The following is a 14,875-nucleotide window of genomic DNA, read 5'->3' as shown; positions in this document are numbered from 1 at the left end:
ACAAAATCTGTGACAGACAAAATTGTCCCTGTCATAATCCTTGCTAAAAATACCCCAAACTCATTATTCATTCAAAAACTAACACTTGCATTCTCAGGAACAAAGACTGTACATGTCCATGATGTCACAGGCAAATTCATTAATAAGAATTTTGAAGAGGAGGCCCGTTATAAAAATGCAAAATATAAACCAACCTGCTCTGACCCCAAACCCCACACAGCCTTTAAGAGACAGCATGAACTAAGAATATCACACAAAAACAGAAGGGTACAAATGTCAAATCGTAACATTTAAGAAAACACTGCCTGTTCCCATAAAAGATTTAACCCTTAGTAAAACATAGGATTTTTTTCATACTAAAGGACATCTGTCTTTCTGACACATTTTTATGGGAGACTAGATTTTTTCAAACCTCATAGATATTTCCCCCCAGGTTTGTCTCACTAGAAGGGGACAATACTATTCAAGGACAAGTTTCCATCTTCTCCTAGCTTTATTTCTTATTTTTTCTTCACCATGAGTTATTGTTTAAGTTGCTGCCTTCAGAAGCTGGAAAGCTGATCAAGTCATTGCAAGTTAGTTTGCTCACATAACATAAAGATTTAAGAGCTGATTCCTGAACAGAAAGAAAGATGAGGTATCTCCTTGATGTATCCAGAACAGTTCTGGATACTTTTGCATTTTTCCTAAGCATATGCAGAACAAAAGGAATAACTATGGGATTGCAGAAATCTCAGCCACTTTCTGCTGGGAAAAAAACTGCTGTCCCAACTGGACAGACTTTACAGAAAATGTGATCAACATGGATAAGATATCAGAACAAAATCTCTGTGGGAGAAACTCCATACTGAAAGTCTTATAAGAAAGGGGGACTGGAATACCAAGTGTTGTGCTATATCTACTGTCCTTCTGGATGATATTGAGCAATACTCGTATCTTCACAGGTGGAAGAAGTACACCTACATTGTAATTTGTAAATTTCTGTAAGAGAAAAAACAAAAAAGCATCCAAATGGAAGTAATCTTCTAGTCTAAGACTTCTCCCACAGGGTTCATTTGAAGAGAAAAAAAAAAAGAGTGCTGATGAAACAATCTATACATGGCTGTACCTGTGGAATTTCTTGAACAGCTACGCAAAACTCACTGATCTGTCCAAGCTATCTACATCAATTCAAGTTGAGGTTGAAGAAATCCCAGGTAACTGGTCTCTCCTTTGAAAAGTCTTAGAACTGATGACTGAGTCATCCCTAAATAAACTCATACTCTATCTCATCTGTCAAATAATAGGCAAAAAGAAATTTATTTTTCTCTATATCTTACCACCACAGGTTGTCTAGGCTTACGTAATTTACTCTGTTTTCTGTTACAAAACCAGTTTCATAGGCCAAAGATTAGTAATAATCTCTTTTTAAAATATATATATTTCTGAAAAAGAGCAGAGGTCTATGTATTTGTTCAGTTAAACAACACCTGAAGTTTTCAACATTCTTCAATACACAAACAAAATGCAAACTGTCGTTTTCATTACATGGCTTTAATTTCTCACATTTCTGCTTTACCATGTTCTTAACTGAAATGCACTGATTATACCTGGCATATTGGTCATATGGAGACAGGTCTGTTCATCCCTACAAGCCAGGTATACTTTAGTTGCACTTATTATTTCACATTCTCTTCTTTTACAGGAAGAGTTATCTCACATTTATTGCACAAATCGTGATACTGCTGGAAATAATGTATGTTGATGTCCAGTTCTTAATTCCTTTTTTGCACAGAAATAGTTTAAATGTATTTACAAATATGTTGCTTTTTAATTTACTAATTTTCTAACATAATTTTCTAGTAGGTTTAACTATAACTTTTTCCCAGACTGCAGAATTCAGTTAAATAATTTCAAATTAACTACCTTATATTTTTTAATGTAACTGATAAACTTGTACTGATCCTTCATACACATTTTTTTCTAATTTACGTATACAAAGCCTCATTAACATATGACCATGCTTAAGGAGTAACAATTTCCCTGTAGAGATAGCCTACAATGTTTATATGGTGAGGATGATTTCCAAAGTATGCATACTAACTTCTGGAAAGGACACAGAGAGCAGCTTCATTAGACAACAATATAGCCAGCACATATTGTGATTCTGCTTGCAGCAATCTTATAGAGTATTTAAGGACAGTTAATTCTTGAATCTCACATGATACTATTGTCACAAAAATCTACTGCTTGTCATAGCATACAAGTAAGTTAAATAGATGTGCATGTATTGATAGATATATGCGTATGTATTTTAATTTTTTTAAATGCAAAGTAGGACTAGAGAGTTGAGCACAGCAGAAAGACAAAGTCTGTACTACTTAGAGCTCAACTGATATGCAGTGTCATAAGTCAACAATGACAAGACAGTTTACCACAAAAATTAGAACCACGTGAACAGAAATGGAAAGGGCAATGTGGTGAGAAAGTTGGACTCAGAAAAAAGAACAGTTTGAGATAAGAAATCAAACTATATTACCAGATCAATTAAATTTGTAGGTTTACATTTTTTAAGTTTATATTTCTATGTTATATTTATTTATGTAGGTTTATAAACAATATCCTGAAATGGGAGCACAAATAGAATGAAACAAAACATACACAGAGGTGCTAATCTCTACACAGATAGCAGTAAGTGAGTCATTTAAGCAAAGAGGTTACAAATGACGAAATAGGTCTAAAATAGAAGGGGAAGGAGCTATAAGTGAAAATAAAGAGCTTGAATTTGAAATAGTAAAAACAGCAATTATCAGAGGAAGCACAGAATGTAAAATAAATAAATACTCAAGCCAAATGAGATGGTCCCAATGTAGCCAATTTTGTATAATCAGCAATATAGTAATTATTCACTTCCTTAACATGTATATACTTTTAAAAATTAATTTAGTGCACAGAAAATGTGGGGAAAGACTAAACAAACTGTAATAATTTTATATGCCCTTTAAAAGGTTTTGTAAATAATTATACTTGCAAAATAAATAGGTTTGTAAAAGCAAAGCAGTATCTGTACATTTTAATTTTCCTCATACCAGCTTTTTAAATAGAAACGTGTTTTAAGATATTGCAAAACCACTTAATTATGCATATAGAAGATAAAAAGAATGTTTTTTTGTAGTAACCTAAGAAAAGTAAATCACAAGCAATGAAAAATGAATTGTGAAAAGTTTATTTACAGAAAGTCACATTCCAACTTTTAAGAATACAACTTCAAATGCAGTGTGCTTTTCTAAAAAACGTTTTTTTAGGTGACTGCAAATAAACAGTAAGTACACTAATTCTTGTGCACTAATAGCTATATACAAAGATTCTGAAAAATACTTGCCTTGGTGTAAAGAATCTAAGATATGATGTATCTGCTTCATTTTTTAATTCAGTAACATCTATTAGTAGAGCTGAAGATCAATCTCTCAGTTTCACTGTCATAAACACCATCTTATCCCTCCTAACTTCAGTATATCTTTAAAGTTAGGATAAAATGTCCCACCACTTTTTAGATATGCTGCCACCAACTCCTTCCTTTGGCTGTGGGGAGGATGAGGAGGTAGGGCATAGTTATTTTTAGAAGGTTTTACAGGGCCAAAAAATAACCTAAACATTAATTATTTGGTTTGTTTGTTTGTTTGTTTTTTCATGGTACTAGTAGCTCTGGTACAAAGTTCTTAATTTTATTTTTTAATTTGTACATGATAACAGGTTTAAAGAGCAGCATTACAGACTAATTCTGTATTTGGCATTTATTAATTTAGTAGAAGTTTAAATGGCATGTCCATTGCCACAGAAGTTTTGGTGACCTGGACACCTGTCTAGGAACTTAACTAAGATTATGACTTCATTTTGCACAGTTTGTTTGGAATATTCCCATTTCTCTGCTCAAGACAAAGATGTTAAAATCTACCTTACAGTAAATATACCTTTAGAACAGAAATCTAAAAAGAATTCTATGTTACTGCTTTCCTGTGCATGCAAAACCTTTATTATTACTTCTGCAAACTACTTGTTCTGCATTCTAAAGAAACACCATTCAAGTATTCAATTTTTACATCTATTCCAATGCCAAAAGCAAAAACAAAAACAAAAAACACATACTTTTGAAATCTCCATCACCAAATGTCAATGGATAAGCTCCTGGCTTTTCAATCTTGTACATTTCTTCTATAAAAAGGATTTTACAATCATTTATTGTGTCTTCTGGGCCTCTGAAAAATAAAAATAAAAAGTACATTCAACTTGGTTTCTCAGACCTAGACTCTTTAATTTATGACTCCTAAGCAATGGGGTAAATCTAAGTAGCATCTTTTTTCATTGTTGATTCAGTCCACACACAAAATTCGGTGTAGTACTAACTCTACCAAAACCAAAACATACGCTCTTTACACTTGCATAAACAAAAGACTAGCTTATTGCCCTCAGATTACCTGACTGCCACATCACAGCTTGCAACTAAGTATGTTCTCCTTGACAGCCACCCATAACATTGCACTTCTACCTCTAAAACTACAAACTATTTTGCTGGCTGAACACAGCGGACCAGACAAAATCCTATCCTCTTGAATAAAGCATACTAAACATTGTTGTGAGGGTACACTGCCAGAAATAAACCAGATTTGTGACTTACAAGATACAATAATAGATGTTACTTGAAACCTATACAGCAAGAAAAATGATAAAGGAGATCGTTTAAAACTCTTATCACCAAAAGAAAGCTTCAAAAGCCCTACTTTGACTTCTAAAATGTCTTGGAAAACTAAAATCCAATCCTGCAAACACGTGTACAATATTGAATTTCAGATACTGAGATTAGTCCTGTTAATGACAGATTTCTGTACCAGCTCAACTCCTTAGACCTCAGTGATAAATAACAAATACCCTATGACTCCACAGCACTAATGCTAAAAGCCTTCTAGAGATGGATTAGGGAACATAATGTGTAAAGCGAAGGTTTTCACTTTCTCACGTGCATTTACTAAAGTTCTAATCCAAATATAAATGCATTTAGATAGAAAAGTTTAGAAAAAAAAAACAACACTTCTAAAATGCTGTTTTTTCCTCCCTCCCCAGGATGATACAGTGCGTTCTTCAACTACCTCTTCTTCTACTGTTTTCAATTTACTACATAATTTAGAACTGATTGTGAAGTTCCAGTATAACGCATATTGGAAGCATTTATTACTGAGCACAGTCTCACTGACTTCACTGAATTGTGTTATTACCAGTTGAGCAATTTGACACAAGAGAAAGGAATTTGCTTGCTGGAGAGCTTTATTTCTTTTAGAGTGATACCCAGCTATTAAAAAGAAGTCTGAAGAACTTTTGTGTTTGTTGAACTTCTCTCCTTGTCAAAATTTACTCTGTTGAACTGCTGCAATCCCTATTTTGGTTCTAAAAGACCTCTTCAAAATCTGAAATTACACAAGTAACTAAAGGAATACAGACCACAAATGCCATAGCTTTAATTATGAAGATTATACAGTTTAACATTTTACCAAGCCTGTGATGTTTGTAGTTAAAATGTCCAGTGAGCACTCTGCAACACAAGAAATATATTTTTTTCTTCTCTCCCATATAGAGATGTTGGATGTGCTGGACATAACAGAGAAGTAGTAGCACACAGTCAACCTGTTTCCAAGTCAGGAAAGAGTTAAGATTACAATTTTTTTTGAAGGCTTTATTATGAATGAAAAAACAAACAAACAAACAAAAAAAGCACCTATTGCACTGATTACAATTCAGTATTTGAACTAGGTTGTGCAAAATTCTGCTAAGCAAAACTAAAGTGCATTGCATCATTACAAGGAAATAAAGAAAATTAATAACATCGAAGATACTGATAAAACATTGCTACACTGGAGACTACTTTCAATGCAAACACCACTAGTAAGATAAAATGTTATGTTTCTTTCAAATTATTAGAGTGTACACCAGCCTGACAATATGCCTGTATAGGGTGAACAACTCTTCTAAGCCCTATTGGTAGGATATTTGTAGGAAATAATCACAGAGACGATCTAAAAATTCTTGCTTAGAAATCCAGGTGGCATATTCCTACAAAAAGTTCCATGCTACAAAACTACATCAAACTACAGACGAGCAGGGAAACAACATATTATGGTCCATTATAAATAAGGCTAACTGCAATAACAGATCATCTCCAAGACTAACTCACTGGTGTCTCGGATTAGTTACTGAATATTCACAGACCAGATTCACAGCTCTAAATGTGTTGGGGAGCACTGCTTCTAAAAGCAATGTGGGAAAGAAATGCACATGCATATATGCTTACAAAAAATATGTATCTAGTTTAAGTAAAGCCATTTAAATGTCATCACTGTTTTTGTCCTCTTTGTTACTGATGCCTAAGAGCAGTTTTACTATCAAAGCAAACCTGAGGCCTTTGTGCCATTCAAAGTTCCAAGCAGCTTTAGCCAACGGAAATGTAAATTAGAATACTCTTAATAAAAAGTTGCTACTTGTCTGTTAATAGTTTGTGGTAACTCAAATCTGGGACTTGACTTGCCCATTTATTCTGCTTGAGGGTGTGCCTCTGCTTCTTCAGTTAGACTACAGTTCTCAGAAAAGAGAAGCAAAAAAGGAAAGGCTCTGCTCTCTCCCCCATTTCATTGTCTGCTCCCACCACTTCCCTTGTGCTGACTCCAGTTCTTGGACTCTGCCACATGCTGACTTAACTAAGGCAGCAGAAAACTAAGCCAGGAAAAAACCCACAGGCAACAAAACCCTTTTTGGTGGCCCTGAGATCTGCAGTGGTTTAGATCTCCATGGGACTGGAGTCTGAGATGACTTTGATGGTGTCTTGATTCACCATGATTGCCTTTTACATGTACCAACAGTTGTTCACTTTGGCATCTGTATTTGTTTGACCCTTTTTATTCCTTCCAGGGTTTGGAGGGAAATAATTCCCCACTTGTTAGTCATATGCATAAACAGAAACCACTAGCAAAATTGAGAGATTTTGGATATTTCAACAGAACATACAAATGCTACATCAATGCAAATACCTCAATCTGACAGAGAAAAGCTTATTTTCCTCACCAAAAAATCATGTATTTAAGATAAGTTTCGTTTGCACACTAGGGGGCATTGCTTAAAGCAGTTCTGTACATTGTGGAAATATCCCTCAGTTTTATTTAAGTTTATATGCAGTGCAGTGAACACAGGAAGGCGAATTCCCTGCACCTCAGTCTGGATGAGACTGTATGGTCCAACCACTCACACTAGAAGGCTGGACTCCAGCTTCTGTCATTGCAAAGTATGCCTCTGACAACTAAGGTTAGAGATACTTCTACTCTGTGAATGATTATGGCATTTAAATTCCTCCAGCTGTCACCACATCTGCAGTTCTGTTTAAGGCAAAATCTCCAGTTTTAGTTTAAAGTGAAATACGTATCTAGAAAATCCTGCCTGAAACAGATAACAGAGTACTTCCAAGAATAACTACCCCTCTAAGAAGGGCTTTGGGGACCAGTATAGCACTGCAGGTAAAGTGAGAGTGGAAATACCTCTCTTCTGCAGTAGCACGCGAAAACCCTTTGGATTATCTATAACAAACATAAATTCACAGTCATAAAACATCATGCATTCAAAGATGCATAGATCCTTTTCCAAAGGAAAAAATGTATACATAATCTCTGGCAGAAAACACAAACAAATACAGAGGGACCTTCTCAGAGTATCAAGGTTTCTCTGCTTATTTTTTGAAAAAAAAAAAAAGAAAACAAAAAATTTACAAAACACACCACCAACACCAAAAAACACCACCAACACCGACATCAAAAAATCACACATACAAAACAAAACAAACAAACAAGCAAACACACACACAGAAAAGAGCTACCAGCAGTTCTCCTGACCCTCTTCAATGCTATAAACCTTATTATGTTAGGATGTTCCTTATCTATACCACGGCTTGACTGCTGATCTACCTTGATTCCTCTAATAGCAATTTCTAATATAACTCAAAAGCAGTGCATGCATTTTAAAATTAAAACACAGAATTATGCCTTATTTCTCCTAAATAACATGAATTTTTACATTCAACAAACCATGCGTATGGATTTGAATATCTGTATGCATACAAAGAAAAACAAGCAAACCTTAAATTTTAAGCAGATCTGTATGGGAAAGTCAGAGTAGTCACAGAAGTTGAATACATTGGATTTTAATAAGTGTACAACTACAGGTGTATCTACTGAAAAGCTGAAGCATAACGTATTAAATCAGCTAAAATTTTGTCAGGAAATGATATTGACATGTTCGATGTAAAACAAAATATAGCTGCTACAAATATGACTCTCCCATATAAAGAGATATTTTCAAATTCTAGTACATTTCAGACAAATTTCAGCCTATTTGCACAGCTTATATTCCCTCAAGTTTTACATCTTGCACATGTTCAGTATTTGTGTGGGTTTGCTTGTAGTACTCTATCACTGTTATGAGCAAAAATGCTTCTAGGAAAGACTTGAAACGTTTTTTTACCCTGTCTCTACATTGTCTTATGGTTTGGAGCTGTTTTACTTTAATTTAGCTCATTTCTTACAGCATTTTCTCCAGAATTTAGAAAGCACTATCGGGGAAAACCAAACCAAACCAAAACAAACCAAAACAAACAAAACAAACTTCACACTGCATACAGGTCTCTTAAGTACAGTTTTTAGACAAGAAGAAAGGTGGGAAAACACCATAAAGCTGTGGAAGCAAATCTACAGATGCTTGTGCTATTGCTATCCATATCTACGGGGAACAAGCCAAACCTGAGCTCAGTAGAATATTTACTAGGAGTAAATTCCACTGATGACTATTTAAACTATTAAACTACATTGATTTAAACTGTTAAACTATTAACTACATTGATTATGTCACTGTTTTCTTCAAACATGAAGAGATTTATAATTTGGTTCAATGACTAGTAAACTAAAAGGCACCATGTCAAAAAGTTTCTGTGAAGTATGCAGAAGCAAAGATTTTAATCATCAATTTCATTACCAAAAATCACGTGTATTTCAACCTCAAAGCGCTGAAGCTCACTAATACTTCTTCTATAGCTAGTTAAATAAAACAAGTCCTTTATCTAATGCTAGAAAACACAGAACTCTCAAAAAAATTAAGAAAATTCAATTGTAAGCAGGTAACAATTGGTAAAAGTGTAATTTCCTCTCATAGCACTGCTATCCTTCTGACTGCTCTGATACCTAGATGGAACTGATAAAACAGACAAAATTAATAATTTCTGTATCACGTATACGGTCATGGTAAATGTCCTTCTCTTTTGGGTGTCACTTGCACGTTTCTTTGGGATAAGGGCACTCAGAAAATAACCCCTAACAAAGTTTTTTCTGAAAGGAGTCTAGTATTTGAACTAGAGAAAACATTGCATTTTCTGCTCTGACTGAAATAAGTAGCAAGCAAACACTATCACATACATTTACAAAGCTGTTGTGTTCCAGTAAATACCGCAATTGCATATCCAGAACTACAGAGGAAGTTCAACTACCATTGTGACAACTGATGGCTAGTAAAAAGTAGGTTTGCCTTACCAAAGCTGAAAAACTCAGCTTAGCTATTTGCTCTTAAAAGACTAATTCTTCTGTCAACATACACATACATTAGCTTTAATGATCAGACCATACATAACTTCTCTTAAAAAAGAAAAAGAAAAAGAAAAACAGGATTATCTAATAAAATTCTGTGAAATATACAGAGAAACCTTTCTACACCTTTTGCATGACACCTTTCTACATTTCTTCACCTTACCATAGTAAAAATCAGATGAAAAAAACTTAAAGTATACCTTAAGCATAGTAAATAAGACTCCATTTGTATTTCATGAAAGCGCACTAAATCATTTAAAGAAATTAAATCCCAAAACAGAGCCAGCCAAACCCTGCAATACAACAAAATTCCTAACACAAGCTTTCCTTTTAGATAAGTTAGCCACAGATAGAGAGAAACCTTCAATAGAATCTTATATCCATACTTTTTGTTTGTTTGTTTTTCCATCTTTCTGTTTAAACCTTCAGTTTGCAAAACATGCTAGACAAACGTTAAGCACACTTGATTAGAAATATGTTATCTGGGCATTATACTGGATATTTCAAAGGTCAGTTTTCAAGAAAACAAAACCTGCTAAAAGACAATTACCACATTGTGAATACTCTATTGGATCTTATAGTCTGAGAGATTCAGTTTCAATTGCTAGACCTATGTCTGGCATTTTCTAGTTTTACCATATTGAAATTAGAAAAAAAGAATTTCCACATGCACTAAGAGTCAAAATATTAACCTGAATCAAAACTGTAAAAATTACTCTATTGAAAAAAAAATACACACATGGGTTATATTCATACAGTGAATCTTTAGGTCTCCTAAAGACTGGGGGTTAGAACTAGATGATCTTTAAGGTCCCTTTCAACCCAATCCATTCCACAATTCTATGATTCCAAGAAAAAAACATTGCTCACACTAAGTCATGTTTGCCACTGACAACTAAGACATTTGTCAGTTTCTGTGGTTACCATCAAAGGGTATTGTCCAGGTCAGCAGAGAAAAAGCCACAATCAGAACAAAACCTAACAGAACATAATGTCAGCTATGATCAGTGAATGTATGAATTAATTTAGCAATCAATATAGAAATCAAAACAGGACCAAATTTACTACCACTTTGAGGATCTGTATTTTCATACGCACTGCTTTGTTTACCTTCTGTTTATGATCAACCACCATCCATTCTGCATTTGCTAAACTTTCAGCTAGGATCCTTCTATTTTCTCCTGCACCATCCTGAATAACTTCTTGAGAACTATGCAAGCAACCTTTTCAATATTACCACTCTCAATGCTAGAATTTAGAATTTAGTACAAGTTCAAACTTTTATTCTGACAGCAGTTGAGACACTCATGTTCCGAAGTTCATGTGTACCACATGTACCAGAAGCATGTCCTTGCTTCTTTACACTTTGTGCTTTCACATCTGTCAGCTGCATGAACTTGTATCCTGCCTTACTCAATGTACACTTTTGAAAGTGGGGATTGATTTTAAAATAGATAAACCTCTTAAAACTTTTTAAAGAGAAAATGGGCTCCTGAACAGACTTCATAAATAATGTTTAAAAAACAGTACTATAAAAATACTGAGTATGTTATAATCATTAGGCTAGAGAATTAAATTAGTGCAATTAAAATAAATAACGTCTACAGAAACCTACTCTTGAAAATCAAAACATGTTCTGACATTCACTTTAACATGTTCATTCTAAGTCACTATCAACCAAAATAATGTTTCTGACATTAAAACAAATACATGTATAAGCATTTATATTTCAAAAGATGTTAAATGGAAAATATCACAATCTGATATAAATTACTACTGCTTGCTTTACATTTAAACATAATTATAACTTTGGCTAAACTGCAAACACGTACTGTTTACACAATTAAACGAAGGCTAAAACATACCAATAAAGCAATTACAATGCTCACCAGATATGACTAGAGATTAGATTTTAAACAGACTTCTTTTAAAAGTGACTTACTGAATCTTCCCACATAAAAATAGCATATTACATTGATAATTTGACCAAATCTTCTAGGTTGCACTAAATTGCTAAGAAGTTCTTTCATTTTGTATTGTATGCAAACTGAAAAACAGACAATATTTTCAAGATTGTTTTAGAATATTCCACATCCATTTGGTTTATCATGAACATACAAATGTAGTTGCAAAACAGAACCGTACTAGTTGTGCTTTTAATTCAATTTTATTTATTTTTATTACATGAGCCACTATAATGACAAACACATTAGACAACTTTTCAACTATGCAAAAATTTAATTCCCATATATAAATATACGCTTAGAGAGAGAGAGAGAGCACTACGACAAAGATAAAAACAAAACTGTTTTCCAGAATACATTGAAGACCGTACCGTCAGAAATGTCATAACCTATCCGGAACCCCCTAAAGCCATTAAAACAAAGCAAAGTAAAGCAAAACAAAACAATCCCTATCCACCCCACCCCCTCTCTCTCTCTTCCCTGACTGCTAAACCTACAGATTCACATTATGGATACACGTACAAGCCAGCCAGCATATTACTTTTTTAACCTCAGAAGTAAGCATTATGTTTCATGCATTTATAAATCATCATATTGTAAGTCATTGGTCAAGACTATGAAAGAGGATCTTTGTTTGCAGGGACTACCCTTCTTCCTTAGCCTAGGAACTGTAAAGAAGATGAATATTAGAAAAGCAAGCAAAAACTTAACACCTGGAAAATGGGGAAAGCACTGGCCTCTAAGGAAATAGCAAGTTACATTGGGACATCCTAATAATATGTTTATTAGGTAGCTCTGGAGCATGACTGCCCTGTGCCATTGAGCAGACAGAGGAAAAGGCAGTAAATGAAAAACGATGGATCCCACCCACCATGCTGAGGCCTGCCCATGGCCAGCCCTGCATCCAGGTTGAGGACCTGTCCATGGTACTGCAGAAAGGCTCCTGGTTCAGAACCAGGGAGGGGAAAGACCTTGACATTGTCACAACTCTCTCCATTTTGGGACTCTATTAAGTTTGTTGTTTACACTACCACAATGCTAAATGGTTGGCCACAGATACCAAATCCATGTTGAAACATGCAGATGTTAACACCTAGCTGACAGAACACCGTAAAACAACCAAGTAAAAAGAGCTGGCATCCAGAGATGTTTCTGCTCAGAACAGGATGCATCTCTTCTCACCAAGAATTCCTGAAAGAAAGTACACGGATCTATAGAGAAAAAAAAGTCCTAATTAATTTGGTATTTAGAGGGCAGTTACTGATTGTGGAGTGTCTTCATTCTTTATGTTGCTCTTCAGACAAATTAAATCAAGTCCCCATGCCATGATGGCCAATTCCATTACTGCATGATATTAAATGCCCCATTCAAGTGCCTTATGGCTATTGCATAACGGCAATGTAGCTTTTCTAGTCATTGAATGTTTGGAGTTGGTGATGATACCATTATAATTCATTTTTATGTAAGTATATAACAATTTTCATAGACTTCTGGGTAAAACTGTTGAGAGATTCCTTCAACAAAGTCAGGAAGCTGTGGATGGGACAGGCAAGCAAAGGGTCAGGCATGATCAGAAGAGAAGGAATACAGCAATCAAGGCTGAAGTGTAATCACTATAAGCGTAGATATCTAAAGAAGGAAATGCCAGAACAACCTTATGGGGAAAACTCTTGTGCCCTTTCTGGGGAACTTGCACACCTGGCTGCCTCTCTGAAATGACTGTATACTAATACACACAGCACAGGGAACAAACAGGGTGAATCACTGAAGTCTGTGTAATTATTACATGAATACAACCTCGCTGGGATGATAGAGGCATAGTGGAATACCTCACATGACTGGGGTGCTGTGATGAATGGATACACACTCTTTAGGAAGGACAGGCTACGAAGGCAAGGAGGGGAAGTTGCCCTTTAATGGGGACAGGTCAGTAGCCAGTCAAGACCACGTGGGTCAAGATTACCAGACAGAACTACATGGGCGATGCTAGAAGTATTGCGTCCACAGGACCTGGTTCTCATGAGGAATTGTAAGCACCTTGATAGGACAACATAGCAGAACAAAAGAAACCTAAAAAAATTTCTCAGGTGCAGTGATGACTTCCCGACACAGGTGATCAAGGAAACGTGGATGGCTAGGCCTGACTACAAACAGAAGAAATGGGATATGAAAGTCAGGGACAGCTATGGCTGCAGCAATGATGAGAGGATGGAATTAAAGATCCTTAGAGGTGGCAGCAAGGTGAAAAGCAATGCCACAGACTCTTCAGAGATCTGCTTGGAAAAATCCCAAAAGATACAGCCCTTGATATTAAAGAATCCTGTTCTCCAAGCTCAAAAAAGGTTCATCCCCACATGCAGGAAATCAAAGGCATCAGGAGGCCTGCATTGATGAGCAAACTGCTCCTGGCTAAACTCACACATACAAAGGAAGTATGTAAGAGGTGGAAGCAGGGGTAGCTGACCCAGGGGGACTGTAGAGTTGCTGTCCAGTTGCGTAGCGATAGAGTTGGGAAGACCAAGGTCCACTTGATGTTGAATCTGGCTAGCAACGAGAAGGGCAACAAGAAAGGATTCTACAAAGACAAAGAAAACATGGACTCACAGCTAAATGTGACGGGGTCCCTGATGACAAAACGAAACACAAAAGGCAAAGGTACTCAAAGCCTTCTTTGCCTCAGCACTTACTGGAAAGATCAGTCTTCAGAGATCCCAGGTCCCTGAGACCAGTGGGCATGTCTCAAGCAAAGATGACTTAGCGTCAGCAAAGGACACTTAAACAAACTGGACATGTGTTAGTTTGTGGAACCTAGTAGGTACCCATGAACACTGCAGGAGCTACTTTTTGCCTTTGCAAGGCCACTCTAGGTCATCTTTGAAAGGCCATGATAGCCAAGACACGTTCCTGCAAACTGGAAGAGAATAGATGTCACCCCTATCTACAAGAAGGAAGATCCGCTGACAGATCCAGGAAAAGATGATGATTGTGAATTTGAATTGTTAGCATGCACTTTCAAAGGGAAAATCATGTTTAACTAGCCTGGTGCTTTTCTGCAATGATGTGACCTGCTTGGAGGATGACAGGGGAGCAGATATTGTTTACCTCCACTTCAGTATGGCTGACATTGCCTCCCCAACATCCTCACAGACAAGTTTAAAGTGTAAGTTAGTTAAGTGCACTGTACAGAGGATTAAAAACTGACTGATTACCTGGGTCCAAAGTATTGTGGAGAATGGCAGAAAGTCCCATTGGAAGCAAGCCACTAGG

The 14,875-nt window shown here is 35.8% G+C and overlaps 1 protein-coding gene across 12 annotated transcripts in view; it reads right to left on the bottom strand.

Annotated features, from left to right (window-relative positions):
* The window catches only part of UHRF2 (ubiquitin like with PHD and ring finger domains 2), an 84,854-nt gene that overhangs the window by 26,124 nt on the left and 43,855 nt on the right, over window positions 1–14,875 (bottom strand). For all 12 annotated transcript variants that reach the window (XM_040540490.1, XM_040540492.1, XM_040540501.1 and 9 more), the window contains one exon: window positions 4,126–4,235. In XM_040540490.1, the coding sequence (XP_040396424.1) occupies window positions 4,126–4,235 (110 nt within the window). The remainder of the gene's footprint in view (window positions 1–4,125; window positions 4,236–14,875) is intronic.

This window comes from Cygnus olor, chromosome Z (genome assembly GCF_009769625.2).
Source record: "Cygnus olor isolate bCygOlo1 chromosome Z, bCygOlo1.pri.v2, whole genome shotgun sequence".
Taxonomy (NCBI): Eukaryota; Metazoa; Chordata; class Aves; order Anseriformes; family Anatidae; genus Cygnus; species Cygnus olor.
Note: the sequence above shows the minus strand (reverse complement) of the source record. Positions and strands in the feature narration are given on the sequence as shown.